The following is an 18894-nucleotide window of genomic DNA, read 5'->3' as shown; positions in this document are numbered from 1 at the left end:
TGGGAGAGTCCACTCCTGCTGTGCTTCACTGTGCCGGTTCTCACCGTTGTATCAGCAGTCAGTCCCAGGTTTTTTTTGTTTTTTTTTTTTAAAAGAATAGTCCATCTCCAAATGCCAACCCACAGTTTCCCCACACCGCAGCGTGGCCGCCAGACTTTCAACCGGCTCACTCACTCGTTTCAGAATGTAGACTCCGAGTTTCACCAAATGCATGGTCCCTGTGGATTCAGCAGACCTTGTCTGGCTGGTGCATCACTGGAACTGGTCTTCTGGGTCACTTTCTGGCCTTTATCTAGTATTTTTCATGGAGGTGTTTTTTTGCCCTGTCTTACCTAGCTGCCATCTTGGGTTCTCCCCTTCATTTTTAAAGAAATTTCCAAGACAAATACCTAACATATTGATCCTTTTAGAATTCAAGAAAGGCCACCAGAGAAGAGAAAGCAGAGTGGAACATCAATTGCTTTTGGTTTCCAAAATTAATATTTGGTGGCATTCTGGCAAAATCCAGGAGCCCGTTCAGTTTATTTGCATGCTACTTCTATTTCCCAATGGTTGTTCTCACTATGGGGCCTGAGGGCTGCAGCTTAATACAAAAATCACTGGAAGAAACACTTTAATTAGGGAAGTAGGAAAGAAAAACAGCACCTTCCTATTTTTTAGTTGCCAATATATTTTAAGATCTTTTAAAAGTACAAGAGTGTTCAATATTTCCCTGCTTCCATTGGAAGAAGAATCTCTTTTGTATGTGAAAAATAAATTTCAAATTGATGGGAAGGAGCCAATGAAAATAAAGCCTGAAATTTCTTAGTGCTGCTGGCAGTACATCTAAATTCTACTGAGATCTGCATCAAACAGGATTCTTACAGAACAGAATCTTTGCTACCAAAATAAAAGTCCAGAATAATAGCAGAAGGTTGCTCAGGGAAACAAGAACTTACTGCTATTTTGCAGTATGGGTAAAGGCAAATAGGTCACATTAAATATGGATGTAAATTCATAGTGTCCCTACTACTCAACACTCAAGATGAGAATATAACAAGAAGGAAGAGAGAAGAGTTGCATATATATACCCTGCCTCTCCCCACTTTACCATGTAAGAATGAAGCCTGACAAAATAAGCTGCATACCTGATTGTGTTTCCACTGCCAAAGGATGTCATAGGGAAGCTGGAAGTCAATTCGCTTTTGCCTTAGATACTTCCCTGGAACAACAAAAAAAAAACAAAACAAAAAACTACCAATTTCAACATCTATTTGGATATGCATTCATATAATACAGTTTAAGAGCCACAAAATCCACAATACATGGACTAGGAAAATAAAGATTTTTTTTTAAATTTCATGCATTTTTCCATTATTAATTTTTAATTTTAGCTATTCTTTTCCAGTATTCTTTATGGTATACACTAAAGCTATTTAATTTTAATATTAGCGTACATAAACCTTCTGACATAGGAAACCTGCTACCAAAAATACACAGGCATTATGAAGCTAGCTAACTAAACGCTATGGATTTTTAGATTATAAGTTATCAACTGTAGAGCATCTAGCTTTTGCTCTCTTTCGTTATTCTACATAATCTAAGGTTGACTATAAAAAAGGAAAACATGAGGTTTTTTTTTTTTTTAAAAAACAAACAGGAGTCCTTGCATTTAATAAGCAGAGTTTCTCCATGAAAATTTATGATCAGTTAAAATTTCTCCACGTATTGAAATATTAACTTTAAAGTCAATTTCAAAGTCTCCTTTCTACTTTAAAAAGACCTCTCCAATTTCCTGATTTTATAAGACCTTTTTGTCATCTCAAACCCCAGAATGCTTGGCTCTGTTCTTGCACTTATAGTTTGTCTTGTTATTTGGACAGTTGTCCTATAATTCATCTCTAGACCAGCATTTCTCAGACCCCAATGGGTCTGGCAAGGTCAAAACTATTTTAAAACTAATACTCAGATGCTATGTTGTATGACTTTTCCATTATGTTGACATTTGCAGTAATAGCAAAAAAAAACAATGGTGGGGAGAACTGTTGACACCTTAGCATGAATCAAAGCAGAGGCACAAAACCATTAGTAGTCATAGTATTCCACCCCATAACAAACTCACAATAAAAACAAACACCAGCAGTGTTTAAGAATGCTTTTGATGAAGTAGTAAAAGTTACATTAAATCTTGACCCAGGAGTCAAGATTTTTAATATTTTTGTGTGGCACAATGGAAAGTATGCATAAAGCATGATGCATAAAGTATGCATTAAGTACAAAGGCTGTCTCAAGAAAAAGCACTTGTGCAAATGTTTGAGTGGGGAGCTACACTAGCTGCTTTTTTCATGGAACACCACTTTTACTTGAAAGAAAAGCTAACAAACTACAGTTATTCAGACTTGGGTAGTTAAAATGAATGAAATAAGCTTGTTATTCAAGAAACACAATTCATTGTATTTGTTGCAAATGATAAAATTTGAACTTTCAAGTGAAAATTAGATTTTGGAAAACTTGTAGCCACTTGTATCTGCTACCATTTTCTACTACTTAAAGATCTTTCTGATGAAAACAGTAGTGATACTAACAAATGTGAACTGTTTTTGATGTTATAAGGGAAATATGTTAACATTTGGAAGAGCTATGTAACTTAATGAGACTATATTTTTCAGATGATCAGTGTATAAGGTTATAAAATCAGACATGGATAAAAGATACATTCAAAGTGCAAGAGAGACCATGGATTTTAATGTAATGGAGTACATGATGCTCACTGATTTCAGATTCTACATTGCAACCAACCTTGAAGAACTATTATCTTTATATTTTTGATAAGATATCAAAGTAAAATATCCACACTTATTGAAATTGTTATTTAAAATACTCCCCTTTCCAAAAAGAATTTGTGTGAAGCCAGATTTTCTTTATGTACTTCATCCAAAATAACATCATAACAGATTGAATGGAAAAGCAGATTTGAGGATCCAGCTGTCTCAAGTCAGACATTAAAGAAAATGCAGAAAACCAGGTATAGAACTACCCTTTGATCCAGCAATTCCACTTCTTGGTATATACCCGGAAGATCTGAAAGCAGTGACACGAACAGATATTTGCACACCAATGCTCACAGCAGCATTATTCACAATTGCCAAGAAATGGAACCAATCCAAATGTCCTTCAACAGATGAGTGGATAAACAAAATGTGGTATATACACACAATGGAATACTATATGGCAATAAGAAGGAACGAGGTGGTGCAACATATGGCAACATGGATGAAACTTGAAGACATAACGCTGAGCAAAATAAGCCAGGCACAAAAAGAGAGATATTGTATGTTACCACTAATGTAAACACTGTGAAAAATGTAAAATAAATGATTTATATTGTAGAATGTAGGGGACCTGGCGATAGACAGCAAATAATGAAGGGGGAATGATAATCTAATAAGAACACATAAGTTACGGAGGGTTAAAAAATTATGGGAGGTCGGGCAAGATGGCGGCATAGAGAGGAGTGGAAGCTAAGTAGTCCCCCTGGAACAACTACAAAAAACCAGAAACAACTAGTAAATAATCCAGAATAACTGTGGGGGGACAAACGAGACCATCCACTCATCATACACCAACCTGAATTGGGAGGAATGCCCAAGAACACAGCATAAAATCTGTAAGTGAAACCTGCGGAACCAGGTCGGGAGACCCCCTCCCCCATAGCCCGAGCTGCGGAGCCGCGTGGTGCCACAGAGAAGCTCTCTCCCAGCAAGCGAATACAGCTTAGCTGAGCTCCAACTGGGGTTTTAAGTAGCGAGTGTGAACTGCTCACTACAGGTACGCAGCCCCCAAAAACAGACAGAGGCTTTGGGTGACGACTGACCTGGGAGAGCCGGAGGGTTGCCTTGGACTGGGTGTGAAGGGGACTATCTGTTTCTTTTTCGGCTCAGTGGAGAAAGCCCCAGTCATTTCCAGTTTCCAGGGCTGTGACTCTGGGAAGGGTGGAGACACCACAAGCAGAGAGACAGACCATTGAAATGCTAATGACCTCCACCTGAGGGGTCTGTCTTCTCTAAGAGGAAAGGGGTGGGGCCCTTTCCATTCAGAACCAGACCCCAGAGCCTGGGAGAACACGGCCATACCTCCTCACACCAGTCAAGAATTAAAGGCTAACAGGCGTCACCTGCTGGGCAGAAAAGCACAGTGACCCGAGGCATCAAAGGGTGGAGCAATTTTCTAAGACACACCTTCAGGGAAACCAGACACTGAATATTTCTTCCCTCTGGGACCTGAGCCTGTTCTGGTCTGAGAAAACCTGATTTGGATAACCAAGGAAACCATGCCTAGACAACAGAAAATTACAACCTACACTAAGAAAAACAAAGTTATGGCCCAGCCAAAGGAACAAATGTACACTTCAACTGAGATACAGGAATTTAAACAACTAATGCTAAATCAATTCAAAAAGTTTAGAGAAGATATTGCAAAAGAGATAGAGGCTGTAAAGGAAGAACTGGACATGTATACGGCAGAAATCAAAAGTTCAAAAAACCTACTAGGAGAATCTATGGAAATGAAAGGCACAACACAAGAGATGAAAGACACAATGGAAACATACAACAGCAGATCTCAAGAGGCAGAAGAAAACACTCAGGAACTGGAGAACAAAACACCTACATGCAAAGGAGCAGATGGAGAAAAGAATGAAAAAATATGAGCAACGTCTCTGGGAACTCAAGGATGAAACAAAGTACAATAATGTACGTATCATTGGTGTCCCAGAAGGAGAAGAGAAGGGAAAGGGGGCAGAAGCAATAATAGAGGAAATAATTAATGAAAATTTCCCATCTCTTATGAAGGACATAAAATTACAGATCCAAGAAGCGCAGCATACTCCAAACAGAAGAGATATGAATAGGCCTACGCCAAGACACTTAATAATCAGATTATCAAATGTCAAAGACAAAGAGAGAATCCTGAAAGCAGCAAGAGAAAAGCAATCCATTACATACAAAGGAAGCTTAATAAGACTATGTGCAGATCTCTCAGCAGAAACCATGGAGGCAAGAAGGAAGTGGTGTGATATATTTAAGATACTGGAAGAGAAAAACCACCAACCAAGAATCCTGTATCCAGCAAAGCTGTCCTTCAAATATGAGGGAGAGCTCAAAATATTTTCTGACAAACAGACAATGAGAGACTTTGTGAACAAGACACCTGCCCTACAGGAAATACTAAAGGGAGCACTACAGGGTGACAGAAGACAGGAGTGTGTGGTTTGGAACACAATTTTGGGAGATGGTAGCACAACAATGTAAGTACACTGAACAAAGGTAACTATGAATACGGTTGAGAGAGAAAGATGGGGAGCATGTGAGACACCACAAGAAAGGAGGAAAGATAACGACTGGGACTGTGTAACTTGGTGAAATCTAGAGTATTCAACAATTGTGATAAAATGTACAAATATGTTCTTTCACGAGGGAGAACAAGCAAATGTCAACCTTGCAAGGTGTTAACAATGGGGAGGCATTGGGGGAGGGATGCAATCAGCATAAACTAGAGACTGTAACTAATAGAATCATTGTATTATGCTTCCTTTAATGTAACAAAGGTGATATACCAAGGTGAATGCAGATAAGAGGGGGGGATAGGGGAGGCATGTTAGACACTTGACATTGGTGGTATTGTCTGATTCTTTATTCTACTTTGATTTAAGGTTATTTTTCCTTTTGCTGCTTCCTAGCTGTCATTTTTTTTTGTTTCCTCTTTCTTTTGCCTCTCTACCTTCTTTGACTCTCCCTCCTGCCTTGTGGAAGAAATGTAGATGCTCTTGCTTAGTATGAGCAGAATGTTCAATTAGGATGAACTTAAATGTTTGGAAATGAACAGGGGTGTTGGTAGCAAGACGTGAGAATAACTAACAGCGCCGAATGGTGTGTGAATTAGGTGGAAAGGGGAAGCTCAGAGTCATATATGTCACCAGAAGGAAAGTTGGAGGTCAAAAGATGGGAATATATAAAACTGAATCCTATGGTGGGCAATGTCCATGATCAACTGTACAAATACTAGAAATCACTTCATGAACCAGAACAAATGTATGACAATACAATTAGAAGTTAATAATAGAGGGGCATATAGGGAAGAACTATATACCTATTACAAACTATATACTACAATTAGTAGTATTTCAACATTTTTTCATAAACAGTAACAAACGTACTGTATCAATACTAGGAGTCAACAATTGAGGGGGGTTGGTTAGGGATAGGGGAGGTTTAGAGTTTCCTTTTCTTTTTTTCTTTTTTCATCTTTCACTTTATTTCTGTCTGGAGTAATGAAAAGTTTCTAAAAATTGAACAAAAATTAAGTGTGATGGATGCACAGCTGTATGAGGGTACCCAGGGGCAAGTGATTGTACACTTTGGATCTTTGGATAATTGTATGGTATCTGAACAATCTCAATAAAAATGGAAAAAAAAAAACTTATGGGAATGCTCAGGAACGATTATGCTTTGTTAATTTCTGGGGGGTATGGTAGGAACAAGTTTTCAGAAATGCAGTTATTTTAGGTTTTTTGTTTTTCTTATTCCTTTGTTGGGTTATAGTCTGTTTATTTTCATGGGGTAGGGTAGGAACATGTTGAAAGCAATGTAGTTATTTTAGGTTATTTGTTTTTTCTTATTCCATTGTTTTGGTTTTGTTTGAATTTTTTTTAATTGTTTGCTTCTTAATTTTTTGATAAAGTTAAAAAAACAATGAATGAGTGTGAAAAAAGTAAATGAACAATGGAGGAGGAAGGGAATAGACTGTTTTGGATGTTCTTTTTTATTCTAATTTTGATTTTACTTTTTGGAGTAATGAAAATGTTCAAAGATTGACTGTGGTGATGAATGTACAACTATATGACGATACTATGAACAAATGACTGTACACTTCGAAGGACTGCATGTTATGTAAGTATATCTCAATAAAATTGCATTAAAAATGAGATTTGCAAAAATCAAAATCAAAGTCACTCGCCTCACTAAAGTTTTTTGAAAGTTATTTTTCATGAAAGCATGGTATTTATGTTAGCGTGTAATGAGTTTATTGATTGGACAAAACTGATGATACAGCAGCATGGATTACAGTTATATCTAGGGGAAAATCACATATATAGATAAGGTAATATAATAAAAGGTCTGGGATTATAATTGATAGAATGCCAGAGTCCACTTGTAGATAGGGAATCAAAAGCTGAATATGTATCTATAAAATTTGTAGTGAGAAAGTGTCAACCAACTACTTTGGTCTATGATTGGGGAAAAAATTTTGGTAAATCAAAAAAAAAAAAGGAATATTAAAGACTGAGGTAAAAATGTATTGACATGAAGACAAGTCCATAGTATGTTCTGCATTCATTCATTTTGTAAGGACTTAATAAAATTATATGGTAGGGAACTTTTTGGGGTGATGGTGAAGTTCTTTATCTTGAGAAGAGCTTTGCTGGATTACACAGATATATGCATTTGAAAACTCAGCAAGTGCACATTTAAGATTTCTGCATTTCCTTGAAAGTAATATTACCATAGGAGAAAAGCCTATAAACATATTTGAGCTCTTGCTTATGATATATATGCTAAAATGTTTAGGGGGAAGTATCTCAATGTCCACAGTTTACTTTGGAGTGTGCCCCAAAGTAAGAGGGATTAACAGACAGATATATAACAAGTCAGGTAAAGCAAAATGTAAAAGTAAAGTAAAATGGTAGAATCTAGGTGGTAGGGTATTATGTACTCAATGTAAAATTCTTTTAAATTTTCTGTATGTTGAAAAATATCATAAAATGTTGGGGAAAAACCAGCTATATTTTAATTTACACCCATTTACTTAATTTTTTTTTTTTTACAATGAGCACGTACAGTTTTTTTAATAACAATAAAAATAAATGTAATTTTTAAAGTATTTGCAAAGTCCCCTTAAGGGACTGGGGAAAAATGTGGAACTATTAAACTTTTCCATTTGGGGAATTCCTGCTATTCTTTTAAGCAATAGGGGCTTCCAATCAAGCCCTCTATCTAAAGGCTTGACTTTACGAAATGTATTTCTCCAATGGTGAAGCTAAGCATACTTATAACTATGCCCAAGAATCACCACCAGAGAACCTCTTTTGTTGCTCAGATGTGGCTGTATCTCTAAGGCAACTCTGCTAGTTAACTCACTACCCTCCCCACTATGTGGGACATGACTCCCAGGGGTGTAAGTCTCCCTGGCAATGTGGGACACAAATCCCAGGGATGAGCCTGGCCTTGGCATCATGGGATTGAGAAAGCCTTCTTCACCAAAAGGAAGAAAATAAATGGAACAAAATAAAGTTTCAGTGGCTAAGAGATTTCAAATAGAGTCAAGAAGTCATTCTGGAGGCTATTCTTTGCATTATATAGATATTCCTTTAAGTTTACAGTATATTAGAATAGCTAGAAAATACCTGAAACTGCTGAACTGTAATCCGGTAGACTTGATTCATGATGATGACTGTATAACTATATAGCTGTTATTATGTAACCATGTGATTGTGAAAACCTTGTTACTGACATTCCCTGGATCCAGCTTATGGGCAGATGAGTAATAAAATATAGACAAAAATACATAAATGATAGGAGGGTGGTTAAGGGGCATGAGATGTTTTGGGTGTTCTTTTTAATTTTTTTATTGTTTTTATTTTCTTATTTTTATGTTTTAGGAGTAATGAAAAAAATCTAAAATTGATTGTGGTGATGAATGCACTACTACATGATGATACTGTGAGCCACTGACTGAATACTTTGGATGGATTATACGGTGTGTGAATGTATCTCAAAAAAATTCCATTTATTAAAAAAATGTAATTTTTAAGACTGGTTCTTAGAAGATGGTATAAGCCCCTTAATGTTAATTCCTTTCTTTGCTAGTAATAGCTTACATGTTTTCTCTAGAGAAAAGAGTGTAAAAGAGGAGAGTAGACACTAAATTCTGAATTTTTAAAAAGAATACTCTTTTTTTCTCCTCCTAAGAAACAAAGCATCTACATCCATTCCAAGTAACCTCAAAAGCACAGTTTTTTCCCCTACAGCCTAACATCTTGGGTTTTTCTAAGGCAGCAAGTCTCCATATTTGTCACAATGTTTTTCCTGGCAGTATTTGTATTCCTCCTCTGTGTTGTATCTAACCCAATAATGAGAGCCAGAGGGAAAAAAAAGAATGATGGGTCACTCTTTCCTTTCTTCTAACATTTCTGAAATCAGAGCCAGGTAATTTCATTTCTGAGAAGTGAGACCCGTTTAAAGAGATTACTTTGATCAACTTTAGCTTGAGATGATGACCCAGTGGACCCTACCTAGGAGGTCCTCATTTGGAAAAAAAAACATTCTTTAGTTAATTCCTACGTAAAAAAAGAAAAATAATCACTCTCTATCCATCTGAAAATTATATGAAATGAAATCTTCTGTGGATATTTCTTACTGCTGTGGTGGTAGTGAATTTTGAGATAGTCCTGTCACTCATCACTAGGGAAGGAGGAAGAAAATACTTCACTTTTCTCTTTGAATTTATGGACAACAAAGTTATTTTAAGGAAGGAATCAGAACCTCTAAAGCTGTGTTAACTTTGAAATCTAATGGGGCAAAGTCCATGCTGATTTTCTTTTCCAAAATCAATCCTCGTATGAAGGGGAATGAACAAGACTTGGAGGTGGAAAATCTCCATATAAATGTTCCATTGTTAATCAGGTAGTTAGGCAAAGAAGGAAAACCAAAGAGAAGGGAGATGACCAATAAAAAGGAGAGTAAAGATACATAGCAATAGCTTTTCCTCTTTTCTATTTCAAGAGGACAACCTGGTTACTTACCAAGTAGATAGTGACTGACCCTGAAGAAGACACTCAACTTTGTTACAGATAATCTAATTATTGGATTAGACAGATAAGGTTTATTAATTTCCCCTTTGTTATTTTGTGTAGTCTTGATATTCCCCCAAAGAAAAGCTTGTAGTAACAGTTCCTAACAGTTTGAGAAAAATGAATGTCATCAAGGGGTTATAAAAAATGATCAGTCACTAACATGAAACTATGTTCAAATTTCAATAAATAACACAAAAAATGCAAGTTTAGGGAGGAGCTAAGATGGCAGCACAGAAGTGGAAGCAAGTTAGTCCCCCTGAACAACTAATAAGCAAACAGGAACAGCTAGTAAATAATCTGGAGTAACTGGTGGGGGGGGGGGATGACAAACATGACCATCCACTCATCATACACCAATCTGAATTGGGAGGAATGCCCAAGACTGTAGCATAAAATCTGGAAGTAAAAACTGTGAATCCAAGCCGGGAGTCCCCTTCCCCCACGCCCCAAGCTGCAAAGCCTCGTGGAGCCAGAGAGCAGCTTTCTCCCAGTGAGTGAATACAGCACAGCTGAGCTCCAACTGGGGTTTTAATTAACAAGTGTGGACTGCTCGAGGTGAATCCCCAACAAGCAGACAGAGGCTTTGGGTGAAGACTGACCTTGGAGAGCCGGAGGGTGGCTGCGGACTAGCCCTGAAAGGGGGCTTTCTGTCCCTGTTTTGGTTCAGTGAAGAACGCCTCAGCCATTTTCAGTTCCCAGTGCTCTGACCCAGACAAGGGTGGCGATAGCACAGGCAGAGAGAGACCAAAGAAATGTTAATGACCTCTCCCTAGGGGGACTATCTTCTCTAAGAGGAAAGAGGTGGGGCCCAGCTCTACTACGTGCCTTCCATTCAGAACCAGACCCCAGAGCCTGGGGGAAAACAGCCATGGGCCACACCTCCTTACACCAGTCTGGAGCTACAGGCTGACAGGCGCCACCTGCTGGGCAGAAAAGCACAGTGACCTGAGGCCTCACAGGGTGTACCAATTTTCTATAAGACACTCTCAGGGAAACCGGATACTGAATAGTTCTTTCTTCTGGGACTGGAGCCCGTTTTGGCCTGGGAAAACCTGATAAGGGTAACCAAGGAAACCATGCCTAGACAGCAGAAAACTACAACCTACACTAAAAGAAAGGAAGTTATGGCCCAGTCAAAGGAACAAACTTGCACTTCAACTGAGACACAGGAACTTAAGCAACTAATACTAAGTCAATTCAAAAAGTTTAGGGAGGATATGGCAAGAGAGATGGACCATATAATGAAAACACTGGGTGTACATAAGGTAGAAATTAAAAGTTCAAGAAACCAACTAGCAGAATCTATGGAAATGAATGGCACAAAACAAGAGATGAAAGACACAATGAAAACATACAACAGCAGATCTCAAGCAGCAGAAGAAAACACTCAGGAACTGGGGAACAAGGCACCTGAAAGCCTACATACAAAAGAACAGATAGAGAAAATAATGGAAAAATATGAGCAACGTCTCCGGGAACTTAAGGACAAAATGAAAATTAGGAATGTACGTGTCATTGGTGTCCTAGAAGGAGAAGAGAAGGGAAAAGGGGCAGGAGCAATAATAGAGGAAATAATCAATGAAAATTTCCTATCTCTTATGAAAGACATAAAATTATGGATCCAAGAAGCACAGCGTACACCAAACAGAATAGCTCTGAATAGGCCCACGCCAAGACACTTAATAATTAGATTATCAAATGTCAAAGATAAAGAGAGAATCCTGAAAGCAGCAAGAGAAAAGCAATCCATCACATACAAAGGAAGCTTGATAAGGCTATGTGCGGATTTCTCAAAAGAAACCATGGAGGCAAGAAGGAAGTGGGGTGATATATTTAAGATACTGAAAGAGAAAAACCGCCAACCAAGAATCCTATATCTGGCGAAACTGTCCTTAAATATGAGGGAGAACTTAAAATATTCTCAGACAAACAGACAATGACAGAGTTTGTGAACAAGATACTTGCTCTACAGTAAACACTAAAGGAAGCACTGCAGACAGAAAAGGAAAGACAGGAGTGAGAGGTTTGGAACACAGTTTTGGGAGATAGTAGCACAGCAATGTAAGTACACTGAACAAAGATGACTGTGAGTATGGGTGAAAGAGGAAGGTTGGGACCATGTGGGACACCAGAACAAAAGATGAAGGATAAAGACTGGGACTGTGTAACTCAGGGGAACCTAGGGTGCTCAATGATTGTAATAAAAAGTACAAATATGTTTTTACATGAGGAGAACAAATGAATGCCAACATTACAAGGTGATAAAAATAGGGTGGGAATGGGGGGAAAATACAACCAATGCAAACTAGAGATTATAATTAACGGAAACATTGTATTATGCTTCCTTTAATATAATAAAGGCAATATACCAAAGTTAAATGCATGGGTGGGGGTGGGACGGTAGGTGAAGAATATGGGACTCCTGGCAACGGTGAGGTTGTCTGACTCTTTATTCTACTTTAGGTCAATGCTCTCTTTCCTTTTGTTGCTTTCTGGCTATCAGGTTTTTGTTGTTGTTGTTTTATTTCTCTCTCTCTTTTTTCTTTTTCTTTTGTCTCTCTGCCTTCTTTGACTCTTCCCCTCTTTGGGAAAGAAATGGAGATGTCCTTTACAGATAGTGGCGATGGTGCTGAATACATAAATACATGACTATACAGGGAACCAACAATTGTTTACTTAGGATGGAATGTATGGTGTGTGAACAAAACCATCGTAAAAGAAAGGGGTTGATGAAGAAACCTTGAGGGCACTATATTGAGTGAAATAAGACACATAAAGGCAAATATTGCAGAATCTCACTGATATGAACCAATTATAATATGTAAACTCATAGACATGAAATATAAATTACCAGGATATAGGATGAGGCTAAAGAAGAGGGAGTGTTTGCTTATTACGAGCAGAATGTTCAACTAGGGTGAACTTAAATGTTTGGAAATGGACAGGGGTGATGGTAGCATGTTGTGAGAATAACCAACAGCGCTAAAAGGTGTGTGAAGGTAGTGGAATGGGTAAGCTCAGAGTCACGTATGTCACCAGAAGGAAAGTTGGAGGTTAAAAGATGGGAATGTATAAAAACAGTGAATCTTGTGGTGGACAATGTCTGTGATTAACTGCACAAATATTAGAAATCTCTTTCATGAACTAGAACAAATGTATGACACTATAACTAGAAGTTAATAATAGAGAGACATATAGGAAAAAAGTATATACTTATTGCAAACTATATACTACAGTTAGTAGTATTTTAACATTCTTTCATCAACAGTAACAAGTGTATTATACCAAAACTATGAATCAATAACAGAGGGAGGGTTGGTTAGGGGTATGGGAAGATTTGAGTCTCCTTTTTTTGTCTTTTTCTTTTCTGGAGTAATGAAAATGTTCTAAAAATTGAAAAAAAAATTAATTGTGGTGATGGATGCACAGCTGTATAATGGTACCATGGGCAAATGATTGTATACTTTGGATCTTTGGGTAGTTGTATGGTATGTGAACAATCTCAATAAAAAATTAAAAAAAAAAGCAAGTTTATGGGTTTTTCAGCCTGAGAAAAAACAGGAGACCCAGAAAGATGGGGACACTGTGATTCTTTTCCTGACTGGAAGAATACATGCCCCACAAAGGCAGGGATCTTTGTTTATTTTGTTTATTAATACATCCGAAGTGTCTAGAAAAGCGTGGGCATAGAATAAATATGTTCCATGGCTTATGTTTAAGTGGGTTAAGTCTCTTTTAACCCACTTAAACAATGTCATCTCCTTTCTTCACTATTTCCTGAATTCTACTCTTCCTAAGCATAATTTCTTTTTTATAATGCAATTTTATTGAGATATAATCACGTAACATACAATCAATCAAAGCGTACAGTTGTTCACCGTATAGTCATATAGTTGTGCTTTCATCACCACAATCAAACTTTGAATGTTTTCATTACTCCAAAAAATAAAATGAAAATAAAAATAAAAAAGAGGATCAAAACATCCCATTCCCCTCCTCCTCTCATTAATTTACTTTTTAAAATACAATTTAACTGACATGTCACGCACCCTATAGTCATCCACAGTGTGCCAGTTTGAATATACTGTGTCCCCCAAATGCCATTATCTTCGATGTAGTCTTGTGGGGCAGATGTTTTGGTCCTGATTAGATTTGCTTGGAATGTGCCCCACCCAGCTGTGGGTGATGACTCTGATGAGATATTCCCATGGAGGCATGGCCCCACGCATTCAGGGTGGGCCTTGATCAGTGGAGCCTTATAAATGAGCTGACTCAAAGAGAAGGAACTCAGTGCAGCTGTGAGTGACGTTTTGAAGAGGAGCAAGCTTGCTAGAGAGGAACATCCTGGGAGAAAGCCATTTTGAAACCAGAACTTTGGAGCAGACGCCAGCCACGTGCCTTCCCAGCTAACAGAGGTTTTCTGGACGCTATTGGCCTTCCTCCAGTGAAGGTACCCAATTACTGATGTATTACCTTGGACACTTTATGGCCTTAAGACTGTAACTGTGTAGCCAAATAAACCCCCTTTTTATAAAAGCCAATCCTTCTCTGGTGTTTTGCATTCTGCAGCATTAGCAAACTAGAACACACAGTGTACAATCAATTATTCACAGCACCAGCATACAGTTGTGTGGTGATCACTAGAATCAATTTTTGAACGTTTTCCTTACTCCAAAATAAAAATAAAAGCAAAATGGAACACCTACATCTTTCCATCCCCTTCATTCCATCCTATTTTTCATCTAATTTTTGTTCCCAGTTTTCCACTCATTCTGTCCATATACTGGATAAAGGGAGTGAGAGCCACAAGGTTTTCATAGTCACAATCATGCTAGGTAATCAAGGTCATTGGGTTGCAGTTTGACAGCCTCAGGCATTTCCCTCTAGTCACTCCAAGACACCAAAGACTAAAAGGTGGTATCTATACACCGCATAGGAATACCCTCCAGAGTGACCTCACAATTCCATTTGAAATCTCTCAAAGCCACTGGAACCCTACTTTGCTTCATCTCTCTTTCCCCTCTTGGTCAAAAAGATCCTCTCAATCCCACAGTGCTGGTCCAGACTCATCTCCAGGAGTCATTTCCTGCGTTGCCAGGAGGATTCACACCCCTGGGAGTCACATCACAAGTAGAGGGGAGGGTAGCGAGTTTACTTGCCGAGTGGGCTTAGAGAGAGAGGAGGCCACATCTGAGCAACAAAGAGGCTCTCGGGGTGGGGGTAGGCACAATTGTAAGTGGGCTTAGCCTCTCCCTTGCAGCAACCAGCCTCACAGGGGAAGGACCCCAGACTGAGGGCTTGGCCCACTAAATTGGCAGTCCTCAGTGTTTGCAGGAAAATCAGCAGTAGCCCAGGTGGGGAAGTCCAACACTTCCGCATTTCTCCCCAGCTCCTCAGGGGCACCGCAAATACACTTATACTCTCTGCCCATATCACTCTGGGATGTGTTGGGATTTCACCCCAGCCTGTACAAACTCACCAAATCCCACTTCTCATACATTGCTCCCTGCACCTATGGTGTTCAAACAAACTGACTGTACAAGTTAGATTATCTAGTGAGCTACAGAAAATATAGATCCTGCACCAGATAAACATCTCCTCTCTTGGTATCAAACGTAAGTTGTAGTTTTAAAACCCAGTCAGTATTGACCTTTACCCTTGGGCCTGATTTGCCTCAGTCCTAACCAGATCCAATTCGTTCACATCTCTAATTAAAGTCTGCATTCTTTTGCAGCTCTTTCAACCATATGGGGTAGTACTGACATTCATAGCTGCCAAGTTCTAGCTCCGAGTCTCATGTGTCACACAGATACCCAAAGTTCCAGAGACCGACCAGGTCGTACACAAGGAGCTCAGCATCTCAGGATTCAGAGATCACCATTATAACTCAGGAATAGATGTGACTGCTGTAAGAGCTTATAATCTAGAGACAATTACAGTAAACACTTCCCTGATAAACTGTGCTCTAAGATTCAGTTCTCACAGTTTACACATTAGAGGTAGTTCATATTAGTGAGGCATTATAATATTTCATCTCTCATTTCTGGCATGCTTCACTCAAAATGCTGTACACAAGATCCATTAACCTAGTGCATGTCTCACAGCTTCATTTCTTCTTGTAGTCGCTCAATTTTCTATTGTATGTATACACTACAGTTCACTATTCTGACTGCTGCCCTGTATACTGGTGCGTAAATACCCATTCGATTCCCTGCTCTCCGATCTTCCAAGTATTACCCCATACTGAGGTTGCAGGACCTTGAAACCCCCACATAGCTAGCTTCTTGTGGTACTACCATACCGCCCTTCAGTTAGGCTACACCATTCTACTTCTCCACCAACAGTGAATACATACATCTCCGTCTCCAAGGTCTCTCCAACACTTGTGTCCCTGTTTGTTTATTTCCCCCTGCAATTTAATAGGGATATATTCAAATACCATACAATCATCCACAGTGTAGAATCAATTGTTAATAGTATCACCAAATGGTTGCATTCATCTCCACAATTAGCACTTATGCATGTTCATTACTCAAAAAAAAAAAAAAAAAAAAAAGAATTGAAACAAAATAATATTAAAAAGAATAAAAGTAAAAGTAAAAATAAAATAGGTCAGTCAACAACACCACTACCAAGAATCCAGTACCCCTCCCCTACACCCCTCTGTCCCAGACATTCAGCTTTGGTATATTGCCCCATCACATTTAAAGGGAGCATACTACAATGTTATTGTTAACCCCAGACTCCAGTTGCATTGGTTATATTCTTTCCCCCAAAACCCTCCCCTTTTCAACGTCCTGCAAGGTTACCATTCATCTGTTCTCCCCCATGTAAAAACATTTTTACATTTGTGTATTTAGTCACCATCACTGACCACTCTAGGTTTCACCGAGCTACACAGTCCCAGTCTCTATCCTCCATCCTTCCCTCTGGTTATCACACATGTTCCCAGCCCTCCTTCCTCAACCCCACTTACAGACATCCTTGGTCAGTGCACCTACAATACCATGCTATCATCACACAGCACTGCACTCTCCATCTCTGTATCTACTCAGTAAATCCTGTTGAACATTCTATAATGCTTCAGCATGAAGTGCCTGATCTCTAACAATTTTCTATCCCCTGATAACCTGTGTTCCCAGTTTTAACTCTCAAAGTTTGTTCATTAATGTTGTTCACGTTAGTGAGACCATATAGTATTTGTCCCTTTGTCTCTGGCTAACTCTTCCAATCCAGGAACATGGAATGTTCTTCAGTTTTTTTAGGTCCTGTTTGATTTCTTTTAGCAGTTTCTTGTAGTTTTCTCCATATAGGTCTTTTGTGGCTTTGGTTAAGCTTATCCTAAATACTTGATTCTTTAGTGCTATTGTATGTGGAATTTTTTCCTTGATTTCCTCCTCTTGTACATTATTGTGTATAGGAACACTACAGATTTTTGCATGGTGATCTTTTAGCCTGCCCTTTGTTGTATTCATTGAGTAGTTCTAGTAGCTTTGCTATAGATTTTTCTGGATTTTCTATATATAGAATCATGGCATCTGCAAATAGTGAAAGTTACTTCCTCTCCGATTTGGATGCCTTTTATTTCTTTTTCTTGTCTAATTACTTTAGCTAGAACTTCCAGCACAATGTTGAATAACAATGGTGACAGTGGGCATCCCTGTCTTCTTCCTGATCTTAGAGAGAAAGCTTTCAGTCTTTCCCCACTGAGTATGTTAGCTGTGGGTTTTTCATATATTGCCTTTATCATATTGAGAAAGTTTCCTTCTATTCCTATCCTTTGAAGAATTTTCAACAAGAAAGGATGTTGAATTTTGTCAAATGCTTTTTCTGCATCAATCAAGATGATCATGTGGTGCTTCTGCTTTGATTTATTTATGTGGTGTATTACATTAATTGATTTTCCTGGTTGAACCAGTCTCACATACCTGGAATAAATCCCACCTGGTTGTGGTGTATAATTCTTTTATGGTGCTGCTGGATTTGATTTGTGAGTATTTTGTTGAGGATTTTTGCAACTATATTCATTAAAAAGATTGGTCTATAATTTTCTTTTTTTGTGGTATCTTTGTCTGCCTTTGGTATTAGGGTGATGTTGACTTCATAGAATGAGTCAGATAAGCTTTCCCTTGTCTTCAATTTTTTTGAAGCCTTTGGGCAGGATTGTACTAATTCTTTCTTGAATGCTTGGTAGAATTCACATGTGAAGCCATCTGGTCCTGGGCTTCTCTTCTTTGGGAACTGTTTGAAGACTGATTCAATCTCTTTACTTGTGAAAGGTTTGTTGAGGTCATCTATTTCTTCTTGAGTCAATGTTGGTTGTTCATGCTTTTCTAGAAGTTGTCCGTTTCATCTAGGTTGTCTAATGTATTAGCATATAGTTGCTCATAGTATCTTCCCATTATTTCCTTTATTTCTGCAGGGCCAGTAGTTATGTCCCTTTTCTATTTCTGATTGTGTTTATTTGCATCCATTCTTTCTCTTTCTCTCTCTTTCTCTCTTTTTTTTTTGGTTAGCCTAGCTAAGGGTCCATTGATTTTATTTATTTTCTCTAAGAACCAACTTCTGGTTTTGTTGATTCTCTCTATTGTTTTCCTGTTCTCAATTTCATTAATTTCTGCTCTAACCTTTGTTATTTCTTTCCTTCTGTTTGCTTTGGCATTAATTTGCTGCTCTTTCTCTAGTTCCTCCAGGGGAGCAGTTAATTCCACAATTTTTTCTCTTTTAACATAGGCATTTAGGGCAATAATTTTTCCTCTCAGCACAGCCTTTGCTGCATCCCATAAGTTTTGATATGTTGTGTTTTCATTTTCATTTGACTTGAGGTATTTAGCGATTTTTCTTGTAATTTCTTCCTTTTACCCACTGGTTGTCTAAGAGTATGTTATTTAGCCTCCATATGTTTGTGAATTTTCTGACCTGCCTGTTACTGATTTCCAAGTTCATTCCATTATGGTCAGAGAAGGTGTTTTGTATAATATCAATTCTTTTCAATTTGTTGAGAC

The 18894-nt window shown here is 38.2% G+C and overlaps 1 protein-coding gene across 6 annotated transcripts in view; it reads right to left on the bottom strand.

Moving 5' to 3' along the window:
- The window catches only part of ASH1L (ASH1 like histone lysine methyltransferase), a 337510-nt gene that overhangs the window by 29284 nt on the left and 289332 nt on the right, over nucleotides 1–18894 (bottom strand). For all 6 annotated transcript variants that reach the window (XM_037825772.1, XM_037825775.1, XM_037825773.1 and 3 more), the window contains one exon: nucleotides 1128–1201. In XM_037825772.1, coding sequence (XP_037681700.1) covers nucleotides 1128–1201 — 74 coding nt within the window. The remainder of the gene's footprint in view (nucleotides 1–1127; nucleotides 1202–18894) is intronic.

Source organism: Choloepus didactylus, chromosome 2, assembly GCF_015220235.1.
Source record: "Choloepus didactylus isolate mChoDid1 chromosome 2, mChoDid1.pri, whole genome shotgun sequence".
Taxonomy (NCBI): Eukaryota; Metazoa; Chordata; class Mammalia; order Pilosa; family Megalonychidae; genus Choloepus; species Choloepus didactylus.
This window is presented reverse-complemented; position numbering and strand designations above follow the sequence as displayed.